At 41.1% G+C, this 17,630-nt stretch overlaps 1 protein-coding gene across 2 annotated transcripts in view; it reads left to right on the top strand.

Annotated features, from left to right (window-relative positions):
• LOC137296795 (acylamino-acid-releasing enzyme-like) overlaps window positions 1–17,630 on the top strand; it is a 48,785-nt gene that overhangs the window by 28,527 nt on the left and 2,628 nt on the right. The window contains exons 15-20 of one of the 2 annotated variants that reach the window (XM_067828650.1): window positions 2,391–2,480; window positions 2,917–2,997; window positions 3,335–3,423; window positions 9,851–9,961; window positions 10,693–10,741; window positions 16,614–16,644. In XM_067828650.1, coding sequence (XP_067684751.1) covers window positions 2,391–2,480; window positions 2,917–2,997; window positions 3,335–3,423; window positions 9,851–9,961; window positions 10,693–10,741; window positions 16,614–16,644 — 451 coding nt within the window. Of the gene's footprint in view, window positions 1–2,390; window positions 2,481–2,916; window positions 2,998–3,334; window positions 3,424–9,850; window positions 9,962–10,692; window positions 10,742–15,879; window positions 15,911–16,613; window positions 16,645–17,630 lie in introns of both variants that reach the window. The other variant, XM_067828651.1, reaches the window with a different exon arrangement.

The raw sequence follows: 17,630 nt of genomic DNA, 5'->3' as shown, positions 1-17,630 counted from the left end.
AACCTCAGTATCTCGCAGTAGCCTCTGTCATCCAAGCTCTATAGTAAAGTAGCAGGATTTGAGTGGCATTTTCAGGTGTTGGGATGTGCAATATGGAACATGAATATATCATTTTGATAGAGATTCTTGGTCTGTGGTCAAGGAGAAATGAAAACAGTACAAGAAACTAGATCTATGTCAAAACAGTGCACTTGCGAAATACAAAAAGTTGTTATCCACAAATTTTGTTCAATATTTTTCGGGACAAGCTGGGTTCACAAACAGGTACTGTGACAAAAGTGAATGTTTTACATTGTGTGATTGCATAAGTCATTGAAGAAAAACAGGATTTGTTGATGAGGATGGTGTAGTCCATTTGAATCAAAACATCCCCAATGAATTGCACTCTAACTAAAAAAAACAAAATTATAAATGACTCAAACTAATGCCAAACTAAACAGGAAAAACACACCAACTCTGCAGAATTTTGTTGTAATTTTTGTCAGCAAAATGTAAAAGCTGTTTAACAAACCTTCATTATTTTTATACTGCAAGATTTGTGACATGGGTGTAGCAACAGCTCACGAAACAAGCAAGGAAGTGAGAGGCAAGGGCAGATATGTCACATAACGAATGATTCATCTCACACAATGCAGTTTGATACTGATGTAAAAGCTTTAATTTATAAGTCTGAAACTCAACAGGGCAGACCCTTTTATGCACTTGATAAATGTCTTAAACATGCATATTCTGCTGTTATTGTACCAAAGCAGAAGTTGAGAGCATTATCACAACAACTACATACTTTATCTTCAAACACAAGTGCCCAGGAGTAGGGCGTATCAAAATCCACGAAAACTGAAAAACTTGATTCATTTGAAAAACAACTTGTCCAGAACACAAACCAAAGTTTTTATAACAAGAATAGACCCTTATCATTATGCATATTACAAAAAGAAATGGAAACTCAACATTTCCTTTCAAAATCTATGTACCAACATTGGAAATTGCTTCATAAGTTCAGATTTTGGTACACCAAAGTTAGCGGAGAAGTGAGATGTGTTCTTTGTGAAAGATCAGATATGGTGTGAATGAGAGAGACTTGGGTGATTACAAACCACACTGCAGAAATGCAGTGGGCTGCTAGCACTGAGGAGGCATGTTCCAGAAGACTGCCAATAAGCAAAGGAGACCAACTCATAGTGCTTCATGGAGGTTGTAAATGTCTGGGATTCTTACCTGGGTGTTCTCTTGTGTTTAGGGCTAAAGCCAAAGACAACCAAGATTACCACACCAAAATGAATGGACAGGTTTTTATGGAATGGGTACAAAACAACTGGTAGTGGCATTGCCATCAAAGAGCGTAATTGTCATGGACAATGCTCCATGTCATAGTGTCCAGGATTCTGATAAACCATAATGTACCATTTCTATATAACAACAAAACCAAAACTTTATGAAATCATTAAAATCAACAAAAAAGCACCAGCAAAATCGATCAGTATCTGATATCACAAGGTCATGATTTCTTGCGTTTGCTTTTTTATCATTGTGATTTGAACCCGATTGAACTGTTCAGGGGTATCATCAAATGTGACATTGCCTGGAATAACGCAACATTTACAGTGACAGACGTTCAAAATCTAGTCCAAGATTTCACAAGACACATGGAAAAAATCAGCTGAGAATGTAGAAAATGCTGTGGAGCATCAGTACTGGCTTCAAAGTGGTTTACAACAGGCGACTGTCAGTCCTGTTATCATACGCATGCACTCTGATGACTGACAGCAGTGACTCCATGTCTAATTCAGGAGCACAGTGTGATGATTCCCTACCGATGAAATCAACATCGCACATGCTTCTTGCTTACCTGGCTGTTACCTGTGCATTTGCTTCACAAATCTTTTCCTATTGTATGAAAAAACAGTGACAGTTCTTTAAACAACTTTTATATTTTGTTGAGTTGGTGGGTTTTCCTATTTAATTTGTCGTTAGTTTGAGTCATTCATGATTATTTGTTTTTAAGTTAGAGTGCAATTCATTGGTGAGAGATTTTGACTCAAATGGACTATACATACATGGTACAAGTTACAGGTTATATCCAAGCAATGAGACAGTTGTGGTGAACCTTTTCTGTACCATCATTTGACAAGTTGACTTTGAATGTGTCTCATATTGTCTCTCACCAGCATAGATCCCACAATCCACACAACCTCAGACAACTACATTTGGGTACATTTTCTCCAAGTTTTGAGTCTTATACGAATGTTCCCGTGTATTTTTTTTGTGCACTCATAATCAAGGAGATTAATTTTCTTGGCTTTTTAGTGGTGCACAGGACTACCTCCACTATGCAGAAGTATATTGTCAGATGTTTGTACTGACACTGATGATGTTCCTCTGTGTTACAGATGACCTGGACTACGAGAGTGTGTTGTGTATGCCGAAATCCAGTTCCCTCCCAGCAGACTACAAGCCACCTCTCATTGTCTTTCCTCATGGTGAGAATACAACAGTGACACTGCAGCAGGCTCCAGCAGGTTGTAGCAGCCCCAGAAACAAGTTGTCAGGGAGTGTAGTTTGTAATCACATTGAAGGTATGGGTGGGGGTTTGAATCCCCGATGGGACTCCACCTGATAAAGTACTGGAATTTGTTCTATACTAAGAAAGTGTAATCCCAAATATAACATGATACACCTAGGAAAACATTCCAAGATATGCCAAGGATCACCTAAACTGTGCATGTCCCGTACGTACAGTAATTGTAAGCTAAGATGTGCATGTATGTCTGTAGATTGATTCGTTTTATCCTGACAACTACTACATTGTTGCTTCAGACAGACATGTTGTTCAGAGGTGTTTATTTGAAGTACAAGGGGAGTCTGTCAGCTCTTTGCTTTGAGGTGGATGTTTATGAAGGCAAAACATCTTTTCAGGTGGACCACACACAACATTTGACTGCCAGTACCAGACGTACACTGCAGGCTTCTGTCTATGTGGATATGCTGTGCTTATGGGTGAGTAGTAGAGTGTGGATATGCTGTGCTTATGGGTGAGTAGTAGAGTGTGGATATGCTGTGCTTATGGGTGAGTAGGCCACAGGCTGCTTCCATGAGAGTGTGAATATGCTGTGCTTTAGGGTGAGTAGGTCATGAGCTGCTTCCATGAGAGTGTGGATATGCTGTGCTCATGGGTGAGTATGTCACAGACCTTTTCTAGGTAACGATCAGAATGAGGAGATTCACCTGCATATCTGAAGGCTAGAAACTTCTTTCCTGGGTTCTTTGTGTTGAAGGTGACCAGAGTCCAGATGCATGAACCTGCACATTTGCCTTTTGTCTTTGAATGTTTTAGTGAACTACCGTGGCTCTGTTGGGTTTGGTCAGAACAGTGTTGACTCTCTCCTTGGGAACGTTGGGGATCAAGATGTGAAAGATGTTTGGGTAAGTTTAATAACCGATTTGTAATCCTGCATCTGACTCTTGAAAACCAGAGTCTGAAAAAGATTTTTTTTTCCTTCCCCTGATTCATGCTCATTATGCTTCTCCTCCCTCTATGTAAAGATAGTGGAACACTTGAAATACCTTGAAGTTCCCTACTACTTGAAGCGGATGACAATACACTCGCCCATCGGGAGCCTCCCTTTCCTGCCAATATGGTCACATGACCAGCCATACTTGTCACGCTTTTCTTCATTGCACGACAAGGATGTTTGGAGGCACTTTAGGTCCCAATGCAACGATAAATCTTTGCTTTAATTTCAGTCCTTTAAATCTAAATTATATCATATTCAGTTTCTGAATTGTAATTACTATCGTATTTATGTAAAATTTATTAATTTTCTTGTGTTTGGACACATTTTTGTCCACTTAGACTTGGTCTGAGTTGATGAAATTGAGTTCCTAGTGTAAATTATGGCTGTGGTCCGCATGTAATATGTCCTTCATGCAAACCTCTTCTTCCACTCTTCACTGTGAACTTTGCAAGAATTAATCTGATTCAGAATTTGCATTGTGTTTAATTTTTCCTTATCCTGACTCATGCTTATTGCTTATTGCTTATCTCCTCTTCCCTGGCGAAGGTAGTGGAATACCTGAAATCCCATGAAGTTTCCTTCTGAAAAGAAAAATATACTCGTAAAAATATACTCACCCATGTATAGCCTGCCTGTTCACTCTCCCTATTGCCTGACGAGGACGGCTGGTGTTACCTGGGGTCGCAACTAGGGCAATAAGTTTTTCAACTATTTCGATCCTTCAACTATATTTATGTCATATGCCATATCTGGTTTATGTATATGTATCACACTTTGGTTATTTGTGATTATTGTGTGTTGATATAGCACGTATTTCATCAACTGAGACTTAGTTTCCGTTTAGGAAATCGTATTTACAGTATAGATCACGGCTGTCGGCGGTTGACATGCTTTTAGTTTCTCCAGGGTGTAAGCCCTTATGTTCTTCCATTATTTGCTGTGAATTTTCCAGAAATTTATCTGTTTCAGAATTTATTGCATCAGTTCGTTCTTTTCACAGGCACGCTTGGGACAGGCAACGTCGATTTTACATTAGCATGTCTAATTGGGTGATTTAGCTTCTTGTAACCGTTTTTTCATTAACTGCTGAATTTCATTCCAGTTTACCAGTCTCTGGGGTTATGCCTTGGGTCTAGTGATCGGGGCCGTCGCAGCTTAAGAAGTCTAGATCACCATCATTGTCTACAATGAAGTCGTCGCAGAATCAACCAGTATAGACACCCCTGTCAGACAATGTAGACTTTTTCAGCAGCCTTGGTCATCGCAGGAGACATCTCCAGAAGTCAGCCGTCCCTGCATTCAATGCAGCCGTTTGACGTAGACACCTTCATGGAACATGAGCTTGTAAAGGTCATGTTGAAGAAGAAAGAAGACTACAATCTTCAGCTACGTCGACTGCTGCTCCTAGATCGGCCACGACTACAGCGTCACCGCTCTGGATCGTCAGACAACGTAAACCTCGTCAGCATCTTTGGTCATCGCAGCAGACATCTCTACAAGTCAGCCATCACTGCACTCAACGTAGCCATTTGACGCAGACGCCTGCATGCAACATGACCTGGGAAAGGTCATGTTGATTAAGAACGAAGACTGCAATCTTCAACTAAGTCGACTGCTGTTCTGGGTGAACGCTCAACTAGATCTGCACTCACTCCAGAGGATGAAGAGGAGGCGTATGCACGCACCTGTTTAGGAAGATTGTCACCGTCGTCCTTATCATCCCGTCGCAGTTTGGAGAGAGATCCTCCTATGTTGAGTGAGTACACCCACTTGGACGAGTGCACTCATGTAGACTGTCAGCACTGATGAGTGCACTCGCGTGAGTGAGGAATCTCACAAGCGAGTGCACTCACAGGTCTACTTGTCAGTGAAGAGGATCTTCCGCAGTCTCCCCAACTCGCCGAAGATGTCAACACGGAGGAGTGCACTTGCGTGAGTGAGGAATCTCACGAGTGAGTGCACTCACAGGTCTACTTGTTAACGAAGAGGATCTTCAGCAGTTTCCCCAACTCGTCGAAGGTGCCGTCAGCACTTGTCGTCCCTTCAGACCTGGACTCACACAAGAAGGATTGTTGGCATCCATCGAATACGTTCCCCTCGCTGAAGGATGAAGACAGATTTTACCGATCGTCTTCTCCGAAATAAGCTCTCGACTTGGACTCGGAAGTCACATCATGAATCACAAATACCAAGGACTCCAATGATCTGGTAACATTTATAGAATGAAGAAGGAAGGCATTCGTTGACGTTTCTACCGATAACTCCGATATTGACAATCTCTTAGAAGTTATCTATGGCAAGTTTCAACAACAACCTTTGCCACCTTTCAATGTAGAAGAGACATACAAGATCATCAGCAGTCCTTGCAACTGGACACCTCTACGAGACGCACTTTCTTCGGACGGGCTCGATTTAGAGCGGTCGATGAGACTTTCATCTCAAGTTCAGCAATCCCATGAACGAGGAAGGTGAATGATCCTGTCAATTTTTGTCACTCGAGAGAAGGATCAGCAGTTTACGTCTGAACACCTCGTCTCAACTACTGCAGTACTGAATCTACTTCCTCGACAAGATTGAAGAGGTAGCAAGGATGATCGCCCAAGACTTCAGTGAAGTCATGATGATCTAATTCATTGACATCTTGACAACGGTGCTCAAGCAGAAAAGTCAGGGTTAAACTAACAAGTCCAAGTTCTCGAGAGTCCAGAGAGCGAGAGATAAGAAATTTAATACTGGAGCGTCCAGGAGATAAACATTGAAGATCATGGTCGGAACGACAGGAGTTTCAACCCTCATCCATTCCCATACAACCATCTCCAACCCTACTGGAGAAGTGGGGAATTCTCAATGTTGAATACGCCATGAAGATTCTTCGAGACGACTGCAACATACCACTGCAAACTACACCTCCGATCACAAGAGATGGCGGTATTATCTTTGGTGGAGAAATTCTACCACGTCTACCTGGAAGACAATTTGTCTACATCAGCTTCATGTCTACAATCTGATTGGTCCCCAAGAGACAACGTCCTGCGCAGAATATGATTTTATCATTCCAGTGTCAAGAAGTCGTCTACATTCGACTTAGTTTTTTCAACGAGGGAAGGATGTTGTTACACACTAGATTAGCAGTCTACAGCGTCATTTGATTCTTCAGGCGACACAGAGATCTTCTAACAGCAGGGTCAACGCTGCCTATCAGGAGGCTTGCAGCAATGAATGACAGTTTGTGATCGGACAGCCAGCCAGCTATGAATAGACTTCCTTGGAATGTGAACTTGTTCATAATGAGCAGCGTGGATGATCTGAAGATGCATCTTCACGGCATACAAGCTCATCATGAGAGAAGTCAACTCAGTCTACATTCCTCGGGATTTGATTCATCACTACGTTGAAATACATTGCTGTCCCAGAGGATCGGTGGGTCATAGTTCAAGCCGATAATTAGAACAAGTTCTACTCTGTCCATTATCACAGTGGCAATATCTACTCGATGCTGCTCACGTCACCTCAGGATATGACCAGACGAAGATGCCTACTACTGCGTCTGTGACAGCAGTTCCTGAGTCACAGTTTCACTTCCTGACCGGTTTATGATGCTGGACATCTTGAGAGCATACTCGCTATAGTAGACTCGCCAGTCAATACCTGCACAGGAACTTACATGTTAGAGTCAGCATTCAACAACCATCTCTACGTAGATGCATCTCTGCAAGGATGGGGAGCCCATGCAGACAACGAAGTAGGAGCAGGGATGTGGACCAAAGGAGAGAAAGCTCTTCATATCAACCAGTTGGAGATGAACGTGGTCATTCATGCGATCCATCACTGGTTGACAATGTTAAAAGACAAGTTACTGATGATACACACAGACAACTCAGCAGTGGCCTTTTGCATAAACAAACAGGGGTCAATGAGATCGCCATGTCTTCTACACCTGACATTTCAGTTCTTCGATCTAATTGACAGTGTGAATCTCCAAATAAAAGCATGTCACATACTAGGAGCCTGCAACAATACGGCGGATGCCTTATCTCGTCTTCTTCGTCCATCAGCAACAGAGTGGATGCTGCATCAGGAGGCGTTTCAACTAGTCAGCCAGACATTCGGATCGCTGCAAATGGACTTATTTGCAACAAGGTTCAACAAACAGACAACAACTGGATCTGTTAGCCTGGGCAACAGACGCTCTCCCATTCGCATTCACGTTTCCCCCTCCAGTGATGCTACCAAAAGTCATCAAGAAAATAAAACAGACCAAGAGGCTACAACTGATTTTGGTCACGCCTTATTGGCCAACGAGACATTGGTTCCCAACACTCATAGAAGAGTCCTACAACTACCAGATTGGAAAAATCTCGTTCACCCCCACACGAAACAGGCACACAGCAAACCCACCTGTATTACGACTTCACATGTGGAACGTATTAAAATCTGTTTAAAACACAGAGGATATCCGGCGAGAGTAGTGAAAGCAGTTACTTTAGCCTTAAGGAAATCCACTTGCATCCTTTATGATGACAAGTGGAAGCGGTTTGAGACATACGCCAAGAAGAAAGGCTTCACGGCGATGAAGGCTACATATCCGCAGATAGCAGAATATTTATGTCACCTACAACATTCCAGAGGTCTGAAAGGTTCTACATTATCTACATATTTGGCAGCTCTCAGCAGGAAACAGGAACCAAGTTGACTAAAGTACCTATACCTCCAGCATGGGATCTAAACATTGTGTACTTCAACATCTCACAAGTGATGAGTACGACCCGCTTGATCAGACCTCAATTGAACTGCTAACTCAGAAGACGCTGTTTTTACTTGCCTTGGCTACAGCTGCATGAATGTCAGAAATTCATGCTCTAGCCTTTAACTGCACAAGTTTTGATGCAAATCATCAACAGACAGCCCATCTGGGACTACAATGGGATTTTATTGGGAAAAAATCAGTTGCCAGGTCAACCAGATAGGCAATTCCATATACCAGCATTATCTTCAATCTTGGGACAGCAGGATATTCAAGATATATTGTTAGTCCAGTCAGAGCATTCAAGATAAACATTGCACATACTAAGTCTAGAAGGCAACGTTTCAAGTGTCTGTTTATCATTATATCCACTGAGACACCTCCGGAAGTATTCCGCAACACTATCTCAGTGTGGATCAGAGCTGTTATATTGAGGGCTTATAAAGCAGCAGGTTTGCATCCTCCGCGAGCTTCCAGCCCACACGAAGTTAGAGTCTGGCCTCTACACTAGCGCTACATGGAAACTGCTCACTATCAACTATAGTGGAGGGCTGCTTTTGGAAGTCAAACACGAGGTTTGCCAACCATTATCTACGAGACATTTTGCCCAGAGGACGTCTCTGGCATTCATCAGTTTGGGCCACTTGTCGCTGCTTAGCGACTGACAGTTCCCTGAAGGCTTTGAGTTCACTCACCTGTTTTGTCACGTGACTTGTGGAAGCCAGACGCTCTGTGGAGTATTATGGTGGAAAGTCCATGTGCGCATCTTAAACAGAATAGCATGAGTGATTAGGACCCTGTACTCGTAATGAAGATACTTGTACATGAAGAAGGGTCGCAACTAGTCTTGATTGCAATATCTTAACAATTAGTTGCATCAGAAACTAGCCGGACGCTAGTTACTTTCGATGTCACACATTCCAGTCAACAAAATCTTCGGCTGAAAGTTCGACTGGATGTGATCCCCCCAGAATCTACAGTGAATATTAGAAGAGCAGGACCATATCATCGCAGTTACACGTTCCTCTTTGGGGGGAAAAAATTATTGGACATCATTTTGACAGCAAGCAGAATCCAGTGTGGCCTGACCCACCGCCGTTTCTGTCGGATTCTGTAAGCAATTAGCATGAGTCATGATAAGGAAAAATATGTAATTTTCTGAATAAAATTGATATTTTATACTTATCCCGACTCATGGCATCAAGTCCTCCCAACCACCCCTCTCAGGCACGCTGAATTCCCAGTAATTCTCATGCTGGGCTTATGAGATTCAGAGAGAGTGGCAAGCATGACTGGTCATGTGACCATATCAGCGGGAAAGGGATGCTCCTGATGGGTGAGTGCATTATACGTCCACTTCAATTAGAAGGGAACTTAAAGGGATTTCAAGTGTTCTCCTATCTTCACATAGAGGGAGGAGATAGGCATAATTAGCATGAGTCAGGATAAGTATAAAATATCAATTTTATTCAGAAAATTACATTTCAGATGAAACTTTCAATAATTTTTGAAATTCAAAGTAGTAATGCCCAGATGAAGAAACTGCACTTTTTAACCTTATGTGTAAACTTGCCATTAATTACTCCTGTAGGCTGCAGCCATGTCTGTGATTGAGATGGGTGTGGTTGACTCGGAGAGGCTGCTTGTATTTGGTGGTTCACATGGAGGCTTCCTGACAACACATCTGATAGGCCAGTATCCGGTATGTAGATGTATACTAGCTTCCTGACAACACATCTTATAAGCTAGAATATGGAATGTAGATATATACCAGCTTCCTGACAACACATCTTATAAGCCAGTTTCTGATACATAGATGAATGCTAACTTCCTGAAAACACATGTTAAAAGCCTGTATTTGAGACATAAATATATACAAGCTACCTGACAACACAGTATCTGGTATGTTGACGTATACTAGCTTCCTGTCAACACATCTGATAGGCCAATATCCAGTACGCTGATGTATACTCGCTTCTTGTCAACACATCTAATAGGCCAGTATGTGGTAATGAGATATATACCAGCTACCTGACAACACATCTTATCAGCCAGTATTCAGTATGTTGATGTATACTAGCTTCTTGACAAAACATCTGATAGGCCAGTATGTGGTACGTTGATGTATGCTAGCTTCCTGACAGCACATCTTTTATGCTAGCATCTGGTATATAGATGAATACCAGCTTCCTGAAAACACATCTGATAGGCCAGTATCCAGTAAGTAGGTGTGTACTAGCTTCCTGACAACACATTTGATGTTCTAGTATCTGAAAGTAGATGTTTACTAGTTTCCTCACAAGACTTATTGTAGCATCTTCATGACATTGTCAGGTCTTAGATCAAGTTCCACACTTTCAAAACTTTTGACTCATTTGTCAATTACAGTAGAAATTTTAGAGCTATTAAGTGGATAAAGTATTTTCTTTGCAGACCAAATTCAAGAGTGCAGCATGCAGGAATCCTGTGATTGATTTGACCAGTGAGTTGGCATTTTAAAAAATCAAATCCATTGTATTATTGTTATTGTTGTATAAAATGCAGAAACTGAAAGTGATCATTTAATTCTTTTAGCTGTTTAATCTTCTGTGTCTTTCATTTTGTGATATGCTTGCATAAAATTTACAAAATATGAAACCAGTAAAGGTCCTTCAGTAACTCGTAAGAGATGACTAACAGAATTGGGTGGTCAGATTCATTGAATTGGTTCACACATGTCATCGCTTCCCAGTTGCACAGATCAAAACTCATGCTGCTGATCACTGGATTGTCTGGTCCAGACTTGATTATGTACAGACCGCCACCATATAGCTGGAACATTGCTGAGTGTGGTGTAAAACTAAACTCACTCACTCACTCAAGACTATGATTATAGGTACTAAGTTCTTACATTTAACATTATTTATGCATATGCAATGAAAAATATTGGTCACAGGTTATCTCAGCAAAGGTACCTGTGTTTTTAGGCAGGTATTTGTGATGTTTTTGAGGAAAGATCAGTTTTATCTGTTTTTCTAAATACTTCCTAAAGATATTCGAAGGTATGGGATATAAATAAAGAAGGTGATGATTAATATTTCCCAAACCAACGTATCAGCGAATTCAATGGTACCAGATTAAAAGATTTCTGTAATGATGAGAGGGGAGTTATTTAAGATGCATGCATCATTACAGTTAAAGTTCTGTTGGAAGTAGAAAAGAACTGTATTTGGACAGTTGCTCTGTATTTAAATTTGCATATACCATGTGTATAAATAACCCACATTGGACTAAATGAGCATTCAGTGGGATGCATAACAGGATCAGACCATAGACCACAGATCACACCATATATGGCAAGTAGGTCACTCAGCCAGGAATGATGATGGACCGTCGACTCACCTGACATGAAATACATGTGAAGCCTACAGGCACAAGGGGTTGTATCAAAGATAGTTTATGCTGTCTCATATGTGCTGAATATGTCTCATCTATTGATTAACATCTTACGTGTCTTCCTTTCATAAAGTTAATGCTGATATACGTAAATGTGCTGAATATGTCTCATCTATTGATTAACATCTTACGTGTCTTCCTTTCATAAAGTTAATGCTGATATACGTAAATGTGCTGAATATGTCTCATCTATTGATTAACATCTTACGTGTCTTCCTTTCATAAAGTTAATGCTGATATACGTAAATGTGTATGATACCCATAGAAACGCTTAATTCAGACATTGTATCTAAATATTTCAAAATATAGGTATCTTAACCACCCAATGATAGACAGGAATGAATACTTCTGTTAAATTGTTATGACATACAGTTTAATTCCCAAAAAGGATTGATTATCTTGTCTCAGCTGATTATTTATCCCCCAGCACCAACCATAACCTCTTACACCCATCATGACACACCATTTTAGATACACCCTCAAACCTGTTTCTTTTTATAGTGATAGTGAAACTCCATGGTAGATACCTCCTTGATAGTTTTTTCAAAGTTATTTTTTTACGTCAACGATAATCTAGAATATAGCTATGTTTATTTTTGAAATGGGCGTTTGAAAAGTGTCCTTTGCAATACCACATCATTGTACACTTATTTGCATAAAGCCATTGTTCCAAATAAGTTACTTTGGACTGCTAATTTGTGCACTAATTTCTCATCAGTAAATTCCTTTTTCTACATTTCCTACCTCCATCCCACCGAGACTGTAGTTAACGTACTTGACCTACGAGTCCAGATCTCATACACCATCGGTTCCAAATGTATTTCTTTGCTTCAAATACTCAATAACACCTGGAAATTGGCCATCACATGTTGTTTACCTCCTAATTGTTCCTCCTCCATTGCGGTGGCCAGTCCTGGTGTTCCCCTGGATCCTCCGTCTCCAGCACATTTGGTTGTGGATTCCCAAGAGCAAAGTTTGGATTTTTTTAACAAACCTCTAGTGATTCTCCATGAGATGAGACTTGGTGTCTATTACTTCACTTCCCATGACCTTGTATTGCTCATCTAACTTCGTCTTTGGATCATGCCTTTCAAAGCCGTAAGAGGACTAAGGATGGCTTGTCTTCACTCAGATTCTCGCTAGGAGCTCACTCCCATGGATTCCAGTCATTGTCCACTGCTCCTTCAGCAGATGAAGATGTTCAAACAATGTGTTGGAAGAGGATTTGTTCTGCCTTCTAAGTTGAGGAAAACTGTCTCATTTGGGCACAGCTATTCGTCTCACCTTACCCTCAATCAATTGCATCATTTTGGTGGTAAATGTGTTGGGCATCAGTGGAGCACTCTTTCACTGACCAAAATGCTTACATGAGGGGCTGTATGTCCCTTATTGTGGGCTAATTTCAAATCATACTTGACCAGTTGTCTCATTGTCTTGGTTATCTTCTGGTAGTTGTCAGTGTGGCCTGCTCAATTGGTTGTCATTGGATGACAGGTTTAAGGCTGAACTCTTCCATCAACTATGGTCTGCAGAGTCCTTATTTAACTGCATGTTCGCAAAAGTTTCAGAAAAGGTAATATGTGGTAGGTGGAAGTTTTGGTGAAATTATTGAAACTCCAGAAGTCCCATCTGCAAGCTTCCATGATACCGAGAACGGCTCCACAGTTCGTGCATCAGCATTTTCATGGTCATTTGTCCATCCTGTGGTACCTCCTCCCAATGTCCTCCCAAGTCTGACCTCGGGGCTGGGAGTGAGGTCTCCAAGCGGTAACTCATGGAAACAAGGGCATGACTGGGAACCGCCTCCTCTGTTCCCATTTACAACTCTCCAGTGGGTGGGAGACTTGAGAGGTTTGTTCAAAGTTGGACCACACCGAACAATATTTTCATGACTGACCTACTTCCTAATGGCTATCACCTTCCAGTCATCTTACATTCACCTCTGACAGTCCAGGTTCTTTGCTCCACCATAGGTATGTTCATAGAGAAATGTGCAGTCCAGTTTCTCGGTCTGGCACCCAGTACTCTGTGGTTCTATTTCTCCAATCTTCTGGGTTCCCAAGAAAAACTCCACAAAACACAGTTTCAACATGAAAATTTTCAGTGCCCACTATCTCCGTAAGCACACTTCTCAATGGTATCGATTGTCCTTCTCGCTGTCCTGAAGAAAGGGGATTTTCTTCTCAGCCTAGTCCTTCAAGATGCATATTCATGTGCCCACTTCTCCGGATTTGTGGAATCTCCTCCAATTTGTGTTCCAAGGAATTCATTATCATTGGACCGTCCTCCCTTTTAGAATATCCATGACTATTTGACAGGATCACCAAGCTGATCACCAGGTTTTTTCATCTCGTGCTTGAAAGTTACATAGACGACTGCATTCAAGCACAGAGAGACCCAGTCGTTCTTCTACATGCACCACTTATTTGTCAAAGCATCGCTCAAAGGTTTTGGAGCCTCATCAGGGGCTGTGGTGATTCGCAGTATGAGACATGCACATCGACAAATCTGTGTTCTTGGTGGTCCCTTCTCGCCATTTGACACTGGGTGACGAACTTGCTTCATTCATCATGATATGGTTTGTTTATGTTTGACGAATTCTTGCAGTGATTGTGGGTACTAGTTATCAGTGGCTGATCCTCACTCACATGTCATATGTTAATCATGTTCTTCCAGCTTGCAGATACTGTATTAATTTATCAGATTTGCAATTCACTTATTATTTGTATTACATCTATAGATGTGCGATGGAACGGGTGAGGAAGTCATCTCATGTCACTGACAATAAATCTGGAGATAATTCTGGTAACTGTATGTTGTTAACTACTGCTGAAATTCAGATAGGCAGTCGTCTGTCGCTGGACTCTAGGAAAAGGTCTGCAACTACAGAGATGATGCTACTGCAGAGTAAGATGAAGAAGTCCGCATTGTCTGTCATCTAGGACAACAAGGTGTTCATATCCAGGCTCCAAACCCCCAAAACTAAAGAGGATAGAATGATCCTATCAGCACTAATAACTCAGAAGAAGGCCCACCACTTCATGTCTGTCTGTCTAGCAGGGCTTATTCACGAGAGTGAGAAACATGGCAAGTCACATGACTGTTTGGGTGGGAAAGTGTTCAAGACAGAGACTTTTATGTCCTCTTCAAGGGAACTACACAGGATTCAAGTGTTCCACTATTATTCGCATAGAAGGAGATAAGCATAATAAACATGAGTCAGGATAAGTATAAAATATCAATTTTACTTCAAAATTAAGTTATCGACTTATTCCAACTAGTTAACATGTTATAAGTATACAATGTTTTCCCAAACAAATTTCTTTGCTTTGGAATAGCATGGTGTTAAAATATTGCTCAAAGTGGCAACCTCGGTGCATATGTATCGAATGTGAATGCATTCTTGTTTATAGACAAAAACAAACTGACCTCATCTCATGCAACACACTTCTCGTTTAAAGTGAATCAAATCAAGAAAATCAGCATTCTTTACAAAGGCAGACTTATCTATATATGTTTCTGTTCAAACATTTTTTTTTATTCAAGGTATTTGTAAATGAATCATCCTTGAGCCATGTCTTTCCACATAAATCACTGGTTTAATGAGTGTTATGATCAAGTAATTAACTGTAACTTATCACTTCAAAATAATGAATATTAAACCTAAAATGACACTTAAGACTGAAACTGTATTTCATAGCATACCATATTTCCTCTAATAAGTGCCAGGTCTCCATTAAGCGCCAGGCTTGTATTAAGTGCCAGGTGGTATTTCATCAATGTATTCTTGAGTAGTAAGGAATTGTCCCTTTAGTCATTAACGTCCTGTCCTCAATATGGAAGGGTTTGATGGATATAGGTGAAATCATCAAAGCTTCAGTCAGGGGGTTATGTATATAAATATGTATGGAATCTGGCGCTAGATGAATGTTTACAATAACTGCGGGGAAATATGGTACCTTAAAATCCCAAATTTCTGCATAAGGGGAGATAACCTTATGATGCATGCATCGGGAGTTAACTTAGTTTTGATGCGTACATGAGATGAATTAACCTAGTTGTGATGGCTGCATCAGGGGAGATAACCTGGTGATGAACAAATCAGGTGATATGTTCTAGCTATGATGCATGCATCAGGGGAGATAACCTACTTGTGGTGGTTGTTGAGTATGACATGTGTTTCAGACAAAGCTTCCTGTGGTGACATACCTGACAAGTGAGTTCCATATCACAAAGTCCTGGCCACACCCACCAGACCTACATTTTGTTATTGGCTCAAAACCACAAACGCACATTTCTCACTGCTAATGACTATTTTGGTACAAGCAGCAGTTTTGTATACCTGAAGAGCTCTCATGGTGAATGTATGTTGGTAATGACAGGAATGGTACAGGTACTGTACTGATATTCCCCACGCATGTGTTCAGTTCACCTTAGTTTAGGAGCCCAATTGTTGTGATTGCCATTGGATGGCTTGTTATGGAAGCAATGAAAATTTGTAGTGTAACTTATTTTACAAACGTCTGTAACATTATATACTGAACATGTTTCCATGCATGACAGCACATGATTTGCATCCACCTGGCTGTTCCTCTCTTTGCACTCCTCCTTCATATTAAATAGTGAACTGTTGAAACAGTTTGTTATACAATTTTCTTTACTTTTTGGACTTAAATTCTGCAAAACACTCAGTTGGTCTGATGTTATGATTATGATTTGTGTTTCACTGAGTGTTATATATTTATTAGCTTTTTGAGTCTGCTTTCGCGCCAAACGGATTGTAGATGCAATAAGTTCATTAAGAATATATGGTGAACAACTTTCAACACATGCTAGCCAACAATATGGAATGTAGGTCTGGTGATGGTAAGACCTTTTGTTGGTATTACTGACAGTTTACAGGTCTGCTTGTGTTTCAGCGATGTATGGGGTGACTGATATACCTGACTGGTAAGATTTAAGCTTAAGGAGTATCACCTGTAAGAAGGATGTGTTAAAGGGGCATCACCTGTAAGTAGGATGAGTTAGCGGGGCATCACCTGTATTATGCTCAAGGGGCGTCACCTGTAAGTAGAATGTGTTCAAGGGGCATCACCTGTAAGTAAGATGCGGTCAAGGGTATCAGCTGTAAGTAGGATGTGGTCAAGTTTTATTACTTGTAAGTAGGATGTGTTCAAGGGGTATCACCAGTAAGTAGGATGTGTTAAAGGGACATCACCTGTAAGTAGGATGTGTTAAAGGGGCATCACCTGTAAGTAGGATGCTCAAGGGGCATCACCTGTAAGTAGGATGCTCAAGGGGCATCACCTGTTAGTAGGATGTGTTCAAGGGGCATCACCTGTAAGTAGGATGCGGTCAAGGGTATCTCCTGTAAGTAGGATGTGGTCAAGGGGTATCACCAGTAAGTAGGATGTGTTGAAGGGACATCACCTGTAAGGAGGATGTGTTCAAGGGGTATCACCTGTAAGTAGGATGTGTTAAAGGACATCACTGTAAGTAGGATGTGTTCGAGGGGTATCACCTGTAAGTAGGATGTGTTAAAGGGACATCACCTGTAAGTAGGATGTATTCAAGGAGCATCAACTGTAAGTAGCATGTGTTTGAAGGGTATCTCCTGTAAGTAGGATGTGGTCAAGTTTTTCTCACCTGTAAGTAGGATGTGTTAAAGGGATATCACCTGTCAGTCCACGTGTTCATGGGGTATCACCTGTAAGTAGGATGCTCAAAGGGCATCACCTGCAAGAAGGATGTGCCTAATTGCTATCACCAGTAAGTAGTATGTGTTCAAGGGGCATCACCGATAAGTAGTATGTGTTAAAGGGGCATCACCGATAAGTAGGATGTGTTCAAGGGATATCAGCTGTAAGTGGGATATGTTCATGGTGTATCAGCTGTCAGTTGATGTGTTCGAGGGCCATCACCTGTAAGTAGGATAT

The sequence above is a fragment of the Haliotis asinina genome, chromosome 9, assembly GCF_037392515.1.
Source record: "Haliotis asinina isolate JCU_RB_2024 chromosome 9, JCU_Hal_asi_v2, whole genome shotgun sequence".
Classification (NCBI taxonomy): Eukaryota; Metazoa; Mollusca; class Gastropoda; order Lepetellida; family Haliotidae; genus Haliotis; species Haliotis asinina.
This window is presented reverse-complemented; position numbering and strand designations above follow the sequence as displayed.